The sequence below is a fragment of the Microcebus murinus genome, chromosome 18 (assembly GCF_040939455.1).
Source record: "Microcebus murinus isolate Inina chromosome 18, M.murinus_Inina_mat1.0, whole genome shotgun sequence".
Lineage (NCBI taxonomy): Eukaryota > Metazoa > Chordata > Mammalia > Primates > Cheirogaleidae > Microcebus > Microcebus murinus.
This window is the reverse complement of record NC_134121.1, coordinates 10,194,090-10,209,825: the sequence shown is the minus strand read 5'-3', so window position 1 is coordinate 10,209,825 and position 15,736 is coordinate 10,194,090. Positions and strand designations below refer to the sequence as shown.

The window sequence follows — 15,736 nt, the reverse complement described above, 5'->3', positions numbered from 1 at the left end:
GGGAGGCAGTACAAATCAGAGAGGCTGGAATCTAGATTCTTCCCCAAGCTCTGCAGCGGGCTCAGCTGTGCGTGGGCCGCGTGGGCTGTCATTTCAGGGAGGTGGGTTAACGAGAGCGCCACCCTCAGACAAATAGGAGTGACCAAGGCCAGAATTCCCTACTGATTGCATCTGAGCCTGAACTCCAGACTGGGGCAGAAAAGGCCTCCTGGTAGCTCCCTTCTTTGGTACTATGGGGTTTTGTTCCCAGCTTGCCTGGGAACTAGCGAAGGTCCCTGCTCACAGAACCTCAGGGTGTGGATGGCTCTGGAAGGGACTCTCAGATGCCACCACCCTGCCCCATCCAGGCTTCCCAGGCTTCAGATTTCCCCCCACTGGAAAAGCAAGGGCAAAAGAAAAGGGACAAAGTTTGGGTGGAAAACACGCTTCCCAGAAGAGGACATTTGGCTAAGGGAACAACGAATATGTCCAGAGGACAGAAGTCCTAAGTAATGAGACTTTAATGCCGAAGCTAATGGGAACAGTACACGAGACCAAATGCCAAAAAAGCAAGGAATAATGAGAGTGTTTGTGAAGCCTGCAGCAACCCTTCTCCCAAACACTGGGGAAGAGGGCCAAGGTTCTAGCCACCCAGAGTCTGGCCGGGACTCCTGCTTCCCCAGGTCTTGAGAATAGGACAGTGGTTTGGGGGCGAGAAGGACCCAGGGATTCTTGTGCCCCTCTGACCAGGAGCAGGCATGAGCCAGGAAGGGGACCAGGAGGTTGAAGACGGTGGTGGCAACTCGGGGTTCCTGGGGAAGGCTACTGAAATGACCCCCACGCCCACCTCAATCAGAGGTGAGTCGCCTGCTCAGGTGCCCCTGGCAAGGAGCTGCAGACCAGGGGCTGTGAGCTCAGCGGCTGTCCACTGCCCCGTGAAAACCCGCAGCAGACCGGGTGCCCGAGAGTGAAACGCAGGCTATCGGGGTGTTCCGGGGCTCCTTCCTGTTTCTGTGCCCTTCGGGACAGCGGACTTCAGAGCATAGGAAACAGAGAGGCACAGGGCAGGAGGGGGCAAACAGGAAGCACAGCTAGGAGAACAGACACGGGGAAAAGAATAAGATTGTAACAGGGAAGCAGAAGTGAGTTGGCTAAAATTCTGTGTCCTGTGCGTACCTCGCTAGATGTTATAAATGGGGCGGGGCGGGGAGTTGTGATAAATGAAGCTGTTTGTGAGCTGTGCACCTCAGTAATTAAAACTGGAAATAGCCCAGGGTTCCTCCTCTCTCCCAGATCACTCCTTTCCTCCAGGACCCCTCACTCCACGCCCCTCGCTGCTTAGGACGCATGTAGAATTGCCTAGGGCTTCTTTCACTACTTGTTAATTTTTTTCTCAATTATTAATAAAATCAGGGTGTTTTTTGTTTTTTCACATTTTCTTTGTATCGCTTATCCTTGTATTTCACTATCCTTAGCCGATATAATCTATTCTTGAAAAAGAGGCCTTCAGTGTTCTGGGCACCTTCCTGCCCCACATACGATCTAAGTGGGGGCCGTTGGTCTGGTCCCGCAGTACCCTGATAGGCAGGTAGGTCATTTATCCTCTCAGCCCCCTGTTGTGGGAAGCTGTCCCAGGGCAAAGGTGGCTCTTTGCTTTCTTAAGTCGCCTGAGTATCATGGGCCCCTTCATATCCAGGAAGGTGAGAGCCAGCTGCCCCGCTGGACCCCAAGAAAGATGGAGACCAGCAATGCTGTGTGACCTTGGGCAAGTCACTAAGCCTCTCTGAGTCACTTTTCTCATGTATAAAATGGGGCCCTGTTCTCAGAGCAGTCAGGGAGAGATGCAGTGAGACACTGCAGGCCAAGTGCTGAGCAGGGAGCTGAATACAGGGCGAGTTCTTAAGAACAGGAACTCTTAGCACGTTTCTCGACAACCCTCCCCACTTTCTTGAGTCTTCATCTAACTGAGACCACAAGCCCTCCCCAACTCCAGCTGTCCGGGATTGCACGGGAGGTGAAGTTGTGTACGTTCCCGGGACACAGAGCTCCCGCCTTCCTGACACTTGGGCAGAGCTGAGGGGGACTTCCCAGGCTCGCAGTGGAACCGACTCCTCCCGCAATGTCTAAGAGTGGCCTGTAGAGATTGTGCCCTGCACTATGCGGTGGGAGCAATAATGCAAGTGCCCAGCCCCCGTCACCCTTTAACTCCTGACTGAGATGAAGGAAGGCCATCCCACCCACAATAGCAGCACAGCCGGCTGCTTCCACACGTGCAAATGCTGTTTCTTGTCACCTGCCCTTACACCCAGCCTGCTCCACCCTCGCTCCATTTCTGTAATCAATCCCGTCCAATGAATGCACATTTGGCGGTGGGGGCGGGGCAGTGATGTACATTAGGAACGGACGGGCCCTGCTCCAGGCTTGCAAATGTTTCTACTTCATCTTTGGCTTATTGCAGAGGCAGCGGCCCCGGGATAGAAAGAAGGGTTGGGGGTGCACAGTGAACACCCTGGCTTTGACCCCATGCATCCCAAAGAAACTAGGTCCCTTCATCCCTTTACCTTCAAATTAGGAAGCTAAACTGAGCTGTCTCCTATCTCATGCGGAAAGGTGGGGCGTGCACTTTATTCGCACTTTCTGGGCAGTTATACGAAATGTTTGCTGCACATCCACTTCTTCCCCACCCCCAACACCCTGGCCACCTGCCCAACACATGGACATCACATGAAACTGATTTTCTTAAGGCCAGTAGTTACCCTTCTGTGTTAGGAGCGGCTCCTTCAAAGTGGCCGCGGTGGATTGCTGGGCACTCCTGTGCACGGCTGCCATTCACTGCTCTCTGACACGCCTCTTCTGGGCGCCTGCCTGCAGAGACAGCTGACACGGCTCCTGGGAGCACAGGCCTCATTACTGGAGGCCCTCTTGATTTCAGATCACCTATTTCATTCATCGGACTCAGCCCCATGACCTATCACTACTTACAAGAATCAAATCTACCCTAGGAGGATAAAAATATGCTACCGTTACAGAAAGTCAAAATGACATGCCATGGGCTTTCAAAGTACTTCCAAGAGAGGAACCGTGGAAACACTTTCCGGAGGAGACTCAGCATGCGGCCTGCCAAGATGATTGCCTGGGAGGACGACGCATCAGGGTATGCATGCCCTGGTTCCTTCAAAGGAAGAAGCAGGGACATTACAGGCAAAGCCCCCAAACTGCGTGCCACAGAGGGTAATTGCACATCATGATTAAACCCAAATTTCCAGCTTCATTAGCCTGCAATATCTTGGCTCAGAGCTGAGAAAGGGCACAACTGGCACCAGTGAATGGGTTTCTGGGGTTCACGGAGCTATCTTCTGTGTGGGAGCCACCCTGGAGGATCACCCTGAAATCACACACACACACACACACACACACACACACACACAGAGCCACAGGCTGCCTGGAGGTCCCTGGCCTCTGGCAAGGCTGAGCCTCATTGATCTGGTAGGTCTCAGCATTTCCGCCCATCTCTGGGAGAGAGAGAAAGCATTCACGGCTCGTATTTTTAATTACAGATCTCTGCCCTCTGTTTCGTGCAGCGACTCCTTGCTCTGGTCCACAACCCTTTGGCTTGTGCTGTATTTTCCTTCTTCAATGGTCTGCATTACTCAGCTCTTATTAAAGGGTGATGCTTAGATCAGGTTATTGCCCGTTAAAAAGGAACGTGAAGAAATTGCAAAAGGGCCAGGGAAGAACAACAGAAATCATTTTAGTAGCTGGAAACACCGAACTAGGGAGGGGCTGAAGAAATGCAGGAAAGGAAGAGGAAGGGAGAAGGCTGTCACTCACATCTGCGAGGATCCGAAAGTTATTTGGTGATGACTAACTAAGAAATGTGCATAAAGTAAAGTAGAATAGATTTTCATTGGACAGGACAAGGCCGAACACAGGACACAGGAACTGGGCTATTTGTTCAAGCTCGCTCGCCCACTAGCCTGGGGTCCTTGGCGTTGTGATCTAGCCTCTTCTGGATTTCAGCTGCCTTACTCATAAAAGTAGAGAGTTAGAGTAAATGAATTGCCTGCGATAAAAATGCGAGGATTCTGTAAAGATTACAAAATAATAAAATGTACTACCCTGACTTTTCAGAAGATTTTGGTTTTACTTCTAGAGATTAACAAAAAGTAATAATAGCGTGAGTTAGCAATGTGTTCCGGCTGGTTTTAGAATGAAGCCTGCTTAAGGCTCAAGGCCAAGGGGCTGAGACCCTCTGAGGGTTCACTGGTGAATCCCCCATCAAGCCCTTGTCTCTACCTATAGTATCTGCAAAGAAAGATGCTAAAGAGGTGAGGTCATAAACGTGACTCAGGAGAAAATAATGGACTGGAGTTTCCCAAGGTAGAGAAAGAGGGGAGAAAATATCACAATAGAAGGTAAGAAATGAATTTAGTTTAGGTCATCATATATTCCATCAAAAATTAAATGGTTTTAATTCTAAAACCATTCGGAACACATTGCTAACTCACGCTATTATTACTTTTTGTTAATCTCTAGAAGTAAAACCAAAATCTTCTGAAAAGTCAGGGCAGTACATTCTATTATTGTGTCATCTTTATTTTGTCCCCACCACCAATCTGACACATCTTATACACCTCCAAATCCAAACTATCATTTTGTGATTCTATAGCAGGTATACTGTCAAACATGACCAAAACTGTAAGACAAAATGTACTGGAATTTACCATGATTTCAGAAATGTATTATGCATGACTTTGAATGAGGGGAGGGTAGCAAGGAAGGGGGAGGGTGGGGACCTCCCAGAGCCTGTGGCAGTGTGCTAGTTGCAGCACTTGGGGCGGATTCTCGAAGACTATAGAAATGGAACCCAGAAAGTTAAGACCTAAATACAATCCTGCCAGGCCCTAGAGGAATCAGGCAGTAGGACCAGAAGCATAAAGATCCTTTCAGTGTCAGTCCCTTTCATTCCATATCCATACGCATGTCTGTCTGGGGCTAGTGAATTAACCTCTTTCAGTCAGCTCACTTTTTCAGCTGTCTTCACCACTGGTTCCTGCACAACTGATTGGAATCGGCTGCACAATCTGATCTCTCATTAAAATCAATTTAAAACAATGACTTTTTTTTTTCCTCTTGCTATGTCTTGGCAGCCCAGAACTGTGGGTAAACTCTTGGTATGTTAGCAGTCAGTTTCCCAAAATGAATGTGCTCCATGCCTTGGGCAAGGCTGCAGGAGGGGGAAAAGGAAAAGACGTGCAGCCCTTCCGAGCTTGGGGCAAGGTAGGGAAGGAACATGAAGACACTGAGCAACGTGACCTAGGAGAATCGCCAAGTCCAGGGATTTTGGGAAAGTATTTGCATGGCTGCCCTGCTGAAAGCAAGAATGAACGCTGCTAGCCTCATGTGTGAAAGGTAACGTGTGCTTTATAAGCTTACGTTGCATAGTTTGAAACATATCTCGCCCAGGGAAGGTGAGCAGGGCTCGTTTCTTAAGTGAATGCCTGCCTGCAGTCTGCTAGAGTCAGGACAAAACCAAGCCCATGGAACAGGAAGGTTGGGTGGGCAATGCCACTTTGCCCTTCAGTGGGACAGTCAACTTCTCACCTGACTGCTTTCCTCCTTTTGCTACCATTGCTTCTTTCTGTCTTCCTGGTGTCCTCCCTCTGGCCCCTCCTCCATAAGCCTTCTTAAATTCTTCCACAGGTTCCCTGCTTTCCTTACATGCATTTTTTTTAACTCAAAGAAAAAGGAAGACAGGCAAGGCTAAGATCTTCAGTCCAAGGCAAGATACTTTCTGTTTCTTTCCTTCCAACTGCTACATTTGAAGTAAAAAAAAACAAGTTGATTTTCTGTTTAGATCAATTCATTATAGTGAGCTCACAGTGCTTCAAAAAATGGAGTGTTTGGGGTGATTTGACAATTCCTTGCCCAGGAACCTAGAAAGAGAACTCACTTAATCAGCCAGCAAAGTGGCCCTGCTATTGCAGTTCTGTGGCCTGGGAAGGAAAACACAGAGCACTTTGGGCTTGTCATTAATTTCTGGAGGGAGAAAAGGTGGAACAAAGTGTTCCCTTGGCCTCCTCTGGAAATACACAAGAGAACCCAAAGATGAAGGACCCTCTTGACAAGTGGAGGGGTCACTTGCTAATTCTTTTCCTTTTTCCTGATGACATCCACCCAGGTTTTTCTTCCCTTAAGCATCCCCCCCACCCCGCCCACGTTCCTTCATCCTTCCATCCTGTGCAGGCAGTGGGAGGACACAGGGCAGCTCTGATTTCCCCAACTGCGTCGACAGCATCCTAATAGCTTCCTGACCCATCTGTTAATTAGCCATTTAAAAAAGCCACACAGTTCCTCCCTCAGAACGATTCTCCTCTCCAAGACACTAATGAATCAACTCAGGGTGAAGAGGAAAGAACAGGGCTGAATGTGAGACACACAGAACCGAGTGTCAGGAAGGGGCAGCCTCGCAGGCCACCCCTGAGCACAGCCCATGCCCTGGGGTGTTGGGAGCCCAGCTGAACAGACAGCCCCAGGGAAGCCTTGCAGAAATCCCCGGGGAAATACTGAAACCGATGGGATGTCTGCTGAGCCTTAGCCCAGGCAGTTCAAATGAAGGCGCAGGGCAGGTGGTGATCCTGGTGGGAAATGGGGTTCCAGTCCGGAAGGGTGGGCACGGCTGTGCAGTGGCTCTGCCTCTGGTCCCTCCCAGGGTCCAGCCGGCTGGGTCTGACTTGGTGCTCACCGCTCATCCCTTAGACCCCCCAGAGGGTTGATCGCCTCCCCTACAGGCAGTGACTTCTCACTCGGAAACATGACAGCAAGGTCTAAACGCTTCTGGAAAAGACCAAATCTGCTCTTCCCTGCAGGGGTGGGGGGATCGAGGCAAGTCCTGCCCTGGGGAACAGGTGTGCCCGGGCAGACAGAGGCAGACCGCCCATCCCTGTCTTTCACCCCTTCTGACACCCCACAAAGATCCCTTTCCGACGAGGCCCTTCCCACTGAAACCCCCTCAGACTCAGCCCCTGCTTGCCCAACTGCCACCTACAGGGAGGATCACACACTGGAATAAGCGCTTTTTTTTCCTTTTTAGAAAGGGAACGTCTTTGCAGCACTATTTCAGGAATATGTACCTGAACGCACATCCCACTGGCTCCCTTGACCTCTGAAGAGTGTACGTTCTCTCTTCTCCCCCTTTGCCCCAGGGAAAACCCACGGTGGCGTGGATGTCTATCTTTGCCATCACTCCTTCCTTTTCCCCACCCACATCGATTCCCCCAACAACACTGTCTGCACAAAAATGCTCCCCAGAATGGCAAGCAGTGGCCTCTGAGGGGTGAGCAAAGTGAGAGGACCAGTGGTCACACTCACACTCACGCCCGGGAGTCCAAGAGCAATGCGCACACTCACCCCAACACGCCTCGGAAGCCAGAGGTTGGGAGGGGACCGCTGTGCCTCAGTTACCCAGAGCTGACAAAGAAGATTCCCAGACCTGCCCAAGGTCACTCATGAGTCTCTCATGCTCTGTCCCCCTGTGACTCCCCCACCACAAACACACATCAGACAGGCATTGTCCCCTACCCGGCGACACAGATATATGATGGATTCCAAAGCACTGGCCAGGCAAGACTGCAGCTGCTGGAAGAGAGGCTGTGAACTGAATAAAATCAGGAGGTGAACTTGAGAGAGAAACATCCCATATCTGCATAATGTTCCGAAGCCTGAAATCCATCTCCCATCCCGGGTGAGGCCTCTTCCCCCACCCCAGAGAGAAAATGCACCAGTGGTGTCGCCCTCCTTTGGGGCAGGCAGAGTCGGTGCGGCGAGGAAGGGAGAGAACACTGAGAGGGACAGTGACCTCTCCAGGGTCACACGCCAACGCCAGCATCCAAAGATGCCTGCTGCCAGCATCCGAGGACATCACCCTCTGTATCATGCAGGGCGATGACGAATAAACTCTGTATAAGGTGGCGGGGTCAGGGTGGAGGGCAGCTTTCTCTAAGTGCAGAGAACAATGGCTCAGGGAAGAGAGAAACTCAAAGAAAGGTTTGTGGGACTCAACGAGCAAGAGGCCATGGCCAGAGCAGAAGGTCTGATGAGAGGCGGGGACCACAGGAGAAGAGGAGGGAGAAAAGCCTCCAAGTCTTGAGGCAGAGGTGGACAGATGACAAGGACCAGCACATCTGCTTTAGGAGGCCCCTGCTTATCCCTGGCCAACTCCTTCTCTGCTTCCCAAGCTGAGCCAAGAGACTTCTCAGCCAGATAAGACTCAAAGGGAGAGTAGCTTGCCCTTATTTTCCTCACCACCCCACCTGTCCTCCGCATTTCAGAGCCAACTCAACCACAGTCTAGTCTCAAATTTCCCCCATCAGTGCCTGGGGCCAGTCCAGGCACAAGAGAGGATGCTGAGCAAAACTACACTCCCCAAGAGATGACCGGGGTAGCAAAGGGGGTGGTGGCACCTTGGGGTGATGAGATTGTCTTATGAACGGGTCTCCTTTGGAATCACTCCAGTTCCAGCACCTCAGTTTGAAGTCCTCACACTTTGTGGATTTGACTCAATAAAACCTTCCCGGGAGTAATGTCTTTTCTCAACACCCACAGTATCAAGCAGAAAAAAAAAATCAGCTCTTTCAGCATGCCTAGAAATTTCTATCTGCCTTTCTCTCTCTTCGGCAAGGCAGGGGTGATTAATGTCCACAGCAGTGAGGGAAGGAGGTTTTCAGGTTATAAGGATAGCAAGCAGGATGCAGAGATGAGCTCAAGGTGGACAGGTCAGCGGAGAGCCTGGGGGGGCCCACTCACAAGCAGTGGTCTGGCAGGTGGGGGGGTGTGGTTAGTAGGGCAGTGCCCACAACATGCACCAGAAATGGAGGCATTTCTTGGGGCAGGGTTCGTGCCCTGAAAGGACTCTGTTGAACCACATCCAGCCACTCATCATCACGAGAGGACTGGAAGCAGAGCTAACCCTGGGCGTGTCATTCTTAGAGTTCAGAAGAGGCCAGGTCCTGTTGTCCCCAGGGCTTTGACTTCCCAAAGCGCTCAGGGGCAGCCAGAGCAGTGCAGTGAGCAGAGCCCTGAACTACCATATTCTGAGCTCTTGGCATAAGTTTTAGTAGGAGGCAGCCCCCACTGCCTCCCCAATGTCAGTAGTGAAAGATGCCCCACCAGGTTGAACACAGGCAAGAACTGTTAACTCAGAGAGTTCTGCCTACGGGGTTTAAAAGAACAAGTCCTCCAGTCTCAGCAGGAAAGATAAACATCCCACTCGCAGGATGCAATGAAGAGACACCATCTGTGCTTGGTCAACATGGAACGGAGAAACCTTTATTCTTTCTTCCCGCAGGAGGCATCCTTTCCTTATCACCCCCATCCCTAACAATGGGGAACACCCCGGCTTGGTACTCTTTCCAGTAACGTTCCAACATCGGTCAGTTTCCTATACTGAAGACAATACTCTGATATGACTCAAGAAACTAAATGCCGCGACAACCTACACCCAGGTGCCCACACGCCATGAGAACGGAGCCCTGGATCCGCATCCAGGATCACAGAATTTGTAAAATTCTTGCACTTGGAACTTCATGCTCTCGACCAATTCTTACTTCGTCTTGTAAAGCCCCCTGCCACCAAAGCATGCCTTCCCGGTGCTGAGGAAATGGGGAAGAGGGTACCAGCAAGCTCTGATGCGGTGCGTGGGAAAGAAGCGATGGTGGAAGTGACTTAAGAGGCTCAGAGAGATGTGCTGGTGCCCGAGAGCGAAGGGGCCAAGGGAGGCATGCTAAGAGGGTGAGGCCGCGGGGACACGGGGACACGAGGACACGGGGGCGGGCCCCAGGCGGCGCTCTCACCTGTGGATGTTCATCTCCCGCGGAGGGCGGTGGGCCTTGTCATAGGAGACCTTGGCGAAGACGCCGGCCACGATGACGAAGGCGATCACCCCGCAGGTGATGTAGACGGTGAAGTTGGTCTTGTCCTTCTCCGGGTCGTACTTGTTCTCAGGCCCCGGCGACACCACCTGGGTGCTGGGCGTCTGCACCCACACCGGGCTCTGGTAGTTGGTGCACTGGCGCTGGTCCAGCTTCTCGTGGCGCTTCTTGCAGCAGAAGCGGTAGTAGCAGGTGCCGCAGCAGTACAGGTAGCCGCTCTCGCTGTTGTTGCACTCGAACTCCTTGTCGTACTGGCCGCTCACGTCGTAGTAGCCCCAGCACGTCTCGTAGGTGACGGCCGCGCTGGCCGCCGCCGCCACGGCCGCCGCGGGCTGTCCGCGCCGGCTCCCCGCCTCCGGGACGCCAGGCGCCCGGGCAGTGCCGTTCAGCTCGCGGCCGCCCCGGGCCAGGGCGCCCCCGGGCCGTCGGCCCCCGACGGCAGCGGCGCCGGCGCTCAGGGTCCGGTTGGCGGCGCGGCCGCGGGCTCCGTGGGCGCCGGGCAGCAGGTCCAGGGACCCCAGCGCGAGCAGCAGCAGCGGCAGGAGGCGCCGCAGCGCCATGGCGGGGCCGGGCGGGAGGGCGCGGGCAGGCTTCCGCGGCAGGCCGCTCCCCGGCCGACCGCGCTCGGAGGACGGCCGCGCGGCCGGGCTGCAGGCGCGGGGCGGTCAGCGGCGCCGGGGCGATGGCGCCATCGAGGCGCGGGCGGCGGCGGCGGCGGCGCGCGGTGCGCACGGACCGGCCCGGCGCGGGCTGCTCCGGCTCTCAGGCTGCGCGCCGGCTCCGCGCTCCCCCTGCGGGCTCGGCGCGCCTCCCGGGCAGCCCCATCCCCCGCCGGCGGCGGCAGCCCCGCGCGCGGCTCGGCTCGGCTCAGGCAGGACCCGAAGCGCGGCTCCGGGCGGCGGCGGCGGCGTGGTCCCGTCCGGGCGGGTCCTGCGGGACAAGACGGGAAGCGGTCACGGGGTGGGGCGACGGGCGCTCCCGGAGGCAGGAGGGGTACGGCGGCAGGCGGGCAGGCGGGGAGGGAGCGCGCAGCCCTCGAGGAGCACGGCTCGGGGCCGGGAAGGGCGCGGAGCCCGCTCCCAGGACGGGCCCGGCAGCCCTGCGCGCCGGGAACCGAGGGCGCACGGGCCGCCCCCCTCGGCGCCTCCCGGCCCGCAGCGCGCTCCCGCCGGAGGCTGGCTCCCTGGGACCGAGCCGGCCGAGGCCGGGGTCCGGCGGCGAGCGGGGGAGCGCGCGGCGACCGGACCTCACTCACTCACCATGCCCGGCTGCGACTGCAGAGGCGGCGGCGGCGAGGCGGGAGCGCAGCGGCCGGAGCAGCGAGCCGAGAGCTGCGGGCTCGCCGCCTGCACTAGTGCCGGAGCGTGTGTGAGAGGGAGCGAGGGAGACACACGCACTCGCACACCGCACAAACCGGAGCGCCGCGAGGGGAGGGGAGGGGAGGGGAGGGAGGACAGCCGCTCGCCGCCGCCCACGTTCACACGCCTGGGCGCCCGGGGTGGGGGGACTCCTTTTTGCTTCTCCCCCCTCGCGGCACTTGAAGCGCCGCGTCACCAAAGCCCGGACACCAGTCAGTTAACAAGGCGATACAGGCTGGGGAAGAGGGCGCCAGGAGCAGGGTGGGAACGTCCCCCCGTGAACCGGCCCGCGGCGGGGCCAGAGCGCCCCTGCCACTGCCCGCCTGCGGCCCCCGCGGCGGGTCCCAGGCTCCCCTAGCCCCGCGCTGCCAGAACGGGAGTTGGGGTTTTTGCAACCCTCTGCCTCTCCCTAGTGGTGATGCTCGCAGCCAAGAGAAAAGGTCAAACCCATTGCTACAGGTTCCCAAACTGAGGCCAGGGGTCAAGTGGCTTGTCTGAAGCTGTTGGGTCACCAGTGAGGTGAAACTACACTCTTTTCCCCTTGGTCACCCTCCTCCCCACTTCGCCCCTAACGTGCACAACGGGTGCAAGGCTGCCCCAGGCTGGGAGGGGACTCCCCTTTCCTCTTTCCTGGACTTTTTTTTTCAGAGCGCTGAAGCCATGTCAGAAAAGCTGCCTGAGCCTCTGAGTCTCAGCTTTGTGGCCCCTTTATCCCTGTGTCGAAATCCCTGTGCTGTTGCTGACGGCGGGGGAGGGGCGGCGGCGGGGCGGGGGACATTCCTGTGTAGTTGCTTTGTGGGTCTGCGGAAGGGAGACGGGAGTCTAACTTTCAAAGCTGTGAGGCCACCCCCAGAGGAAGTCTTTGGTATGTGGCCTTCCAGGAGGTGGGGGAACCCAGAACAAAAAGCGGTGGCCCAGGCCAAAATTCTGCCTGCTTGCCCAGCGAGCTTTGGTGGCAGGCAGGGGACAGGCTGTCAGAGTGAGGGTGGCAGAGAACTTTCCCTGAGACTATCTGTGCAGTCCCACTCATGTGTGACCCAAACCAGGAATGCCCTTCCTGGAAAGGCAGAGTGCCTCTTCTGGGAACAGTGGAATGGATAAATTGGAGCCGGAACCCAAATTGCAAGACACAGAAGGAGATCCTGAATCTGTGGGGTTCGGGGTGCACAAACTCTCCTGGCAGCTCCCCACTTGCTGTTCTCTCCATTTCGCCCCTTCCTCTGCTCCCCCTCCCAAGCCCTGGAACTTGTCTCAGCTGCCACCCTCTCCTTAATGTTTCTGCTCAGCAAGCATTTGAGGTGCCGACTCTGCAGCAGGCAGAATGAATTAGGCAGGCCCTTTCCTCAGGAAGGGGACCTTCCACACCGCTGGGGAAACAGATGAACAAATGGCATGGTTATGTCCCTTGTCCCTTGATGAAGGTAGGCACAGAGTGCTCTGAGAGCCAAGACAGGCACCAGCCTGGCCCTAGAGGGGAGGGGTGGGGGTCAAAGGCAGCTTTCTCCGTGAGGTGAAAAGCAGAATCTTGAAGAATGGTTAAGAGTTAATGGAGCAAACTGACGGGCAAGGATGCTCCCAGCAGAGGGAACATTTGTAGCAAAACCAGGAAGACAGGAAGTGGTGAGGGTGTGCGAGCAGGGAGCAGTTTAGCATAAGCCCTGAGAGAGTCTTCCAAACAAGGCCAGCAGGAGGGCATTGTGTCCCACTCCCCCCCCACCCCCCTCAGAGAACTTGCATTTATTCTGCAATCGATGGGGAACAATTGGTGGGTTTTAATCAGAGGAAGATCCTCTCAGATTGACATGTTTGCTGGATCTCTGAGCTAAAAGGAATAGGGAATACAGAACTGGATGCAGGGAAAGCAATTGGAAGCTGTCCTGATAATCCAAGTAAAACAAAAATTGATGAAGGGATAAAGGAGATTACTGGAAGTCAGTGCCCATCGTGGAGATTATCAAGGTCAAAAGAGCAGGCTCAGGATTGAGTTAGCAGTAGCAATGTTGTTTGCCTCTGAGAGAGCTAAGGGGAGCTGTCCAGCCTAAGAATTGCAAGCTCAGGAGAGCTGATAAAATGGGCATGTACATTTGGGGAGTCTTAAGAACATGTTTGAAGACAAGAGCCCTATAGCTTTACCTTCATACTATGTGCAGTTTCTAAACCATTCCCTTTCTTTTTTCTTCCCTGAGCTTTCACCTGTCCTTCATTATTCCAGAATTTGCTTTTCTATATCTGGGAGCGAAATATTTCCTCCTCACATAGGACTCTAATAATATGTGATCAGTGGAACTGAATAAGGGAAACTGATTTGGCTTCTCAGACCACCACCCACAAATGTGTCCTGAACCCTGTGCTCATAAATGGTGGCATCAGCAGACTCACAGCAAATAACAGTACTCGGGGTTAGGTAAGATCTTAGGGGTTGCGTATTGCAACCCTCGCTGTAGTATACTATATTTCTCATTGACACTGCAACCCTCCCGGTTTGCCTTTTTTAGTAGACCAGTTTGCTTGGCTACCAGCATGCATTTCTCCATTTTCTCCTCCGAGTTTCAATCCCAAATTGTTGACAGTATTGAAGTGCCCTTTCTATGTGGATTTGACTCAATATAAAGTACCAGAGAAGAATAATCCTTTCTAGCACCTGCACCAACCTCAGATAGCACTGTGGTTCAAAGGAAAGTGACCCAGTCCCCAGATCTAAAAGGCCAATCTCAAAGAGGCTGAGCCAAACATAATATTCCCATTCCCCCTAACAGGGACTGCATAAGAATGGACATGTGGCCAGGAGCAATGGGTCACACCTGTAATCCCAGCCACGTGGGAAGGAGGCTGAGGCAGAAGGATAAGCTTGAGCCCAGGAATTCAAGACCAGCCTGGGCAACATAGTAAGACTCTATTTCAAGTAAAAAAAAAAAAAAGAATGGGCACATGATCCTCCAGTGCTGGCCAATGCTCATTGGAGAATTCTAGGGAAAATTTCCTTGCTCTTAAAAACAGTGATAATCCCTCTCATTTTTTTAAGTGTTGTTTCTCTGGATGTTATGACATCAGGGGAGGGGGCCACCAGCTGTGAGTTGAATTCGATCTTCAATTTGATAGTTATTAGCAGTGCTTACTAAATATCTCTGCCTTCCAGGCATATAGTAGAATTGCAATTTCTGGCCCACTCGTGAGTAGGAGGAGAAAGTGACTAGTATCAGTCTATGAATTGTGAGCAGAAATGATGTGTGTTATTTCTGAACCAGAGCATCTAATTGCTGCTGCAAGACACTCTAGAGCTCTCATTTTCTTCTGGCATGGTGATAAACAATGCTCTATATGGGAGTAGTTTTGGCAGTGTGACTACAGTGAGGAATGCCTGATAGCTAATGAAAACAGTGCCCTGCTATGGACATGTTGCATGAGTAAAAAATATATATGTATACTTTTGCTTTTTAAAGCCACTGGAATTATTGTAGCATATCCTAGTCCATCCTGACTGCTACACTGAGGATGGCAGATGAAAAGGGGGAAGGGACATTACTGAGCCACTCATGGAACTACGCTGAGGACCCTCCCAAGCCCGGTCTTCCAGTAATGTGAGATGATTGCATTTCCTCTTAATGAAGCCTATCTGAATGCAAAGTTTCTCTTACATGCAGCCAGTTTCTCTGGGGTTTCTACCTAGCTATGCAACCTTGTACTAATCATATAAATCACTTCCACGGGATTCAGTTTTCTCCTTTCTGAACAGGGAGCTGTCTCGGGGGGCAGTGTCTTTAAGAAGCCATCTCCATTGTCTATTCCCACTGTGAATCTTTACCATGGCTCCCAAGTGTAAACTTGGCCCATGGCCTGGCAGGATCTGGTCTAGTACTACCCTTCCAAGCTCATCTGCTGCTACTCTCTCCTTACCCCTCCCCCCCTTTCTGGCCACGTGTGACCCTTTGTTTCCCAAAGCCTTAGTATTTGCTCTGCTCTCTGCCTGGAACTCCTTCCCCTAAATGTATGCAGAGTTCTTTCTCCCACTTCTCTAGGTTTCTGCTTAAGCGTTACTAATGAAAATAGCACAACCATCATACCACTCCCCAACATTTCTTCTTCCGTCCTGTTCTACCTTCACCTCCTCATGATGCATTTTCCAGCACAGTATTTATCACTAACTGATACATATTCATTTAGGTATTTTTAAAGATTCTATTCTCACCTTCCACTGGAATGCCTGCTGTTGCCTGAACTTTGTTGTCCGTTGTGTTGACTGCTGTCTCTTCAACGCCTAGAACAGTGGTTAGTAGGTGGCGTGGACCCAGAAGTATTAATACTCCTCTCCAGCTGCCAGTTCCTCTAGGGTCTGCCTCAGCTGCAGAAAGTCACCTCCCTGGGAACACAGCCTTCCTTCACTGGGGGCCCACATCCAATTCAAGTCTAGGGCGCCATGGCCCAGCTATTTCAGCTGAATGCAAGAATACAGTGGGCAGTATTTTCTCTAAG

At 53.3% G+C, this 15,736-nt stretch overlaps 1 protein-coding gene across 1 annotated transcript in view; it reads right to left on the bottom strand.

Moving 5' to 3' along the window:
• Nucleotides 1-10,468, bottom strand: part of SHISA6 (shisa family member 6) — a 281,726-nt gene extending 271,258 nt beyond the window's left edge. The window contains exon 1 of the mRNA XM_075994102.1: nt 9,831-10,468. Coding sequence (XP_075850217.1) covers nt 9,831-10,468 — 638 coding nt within the window. The remainder of the gene's footprint in view (nt 1-9,830) is intronic.
• Between the last annotated feature and the right edge of the window lie 5,268 nt (nt 10,469-15,736).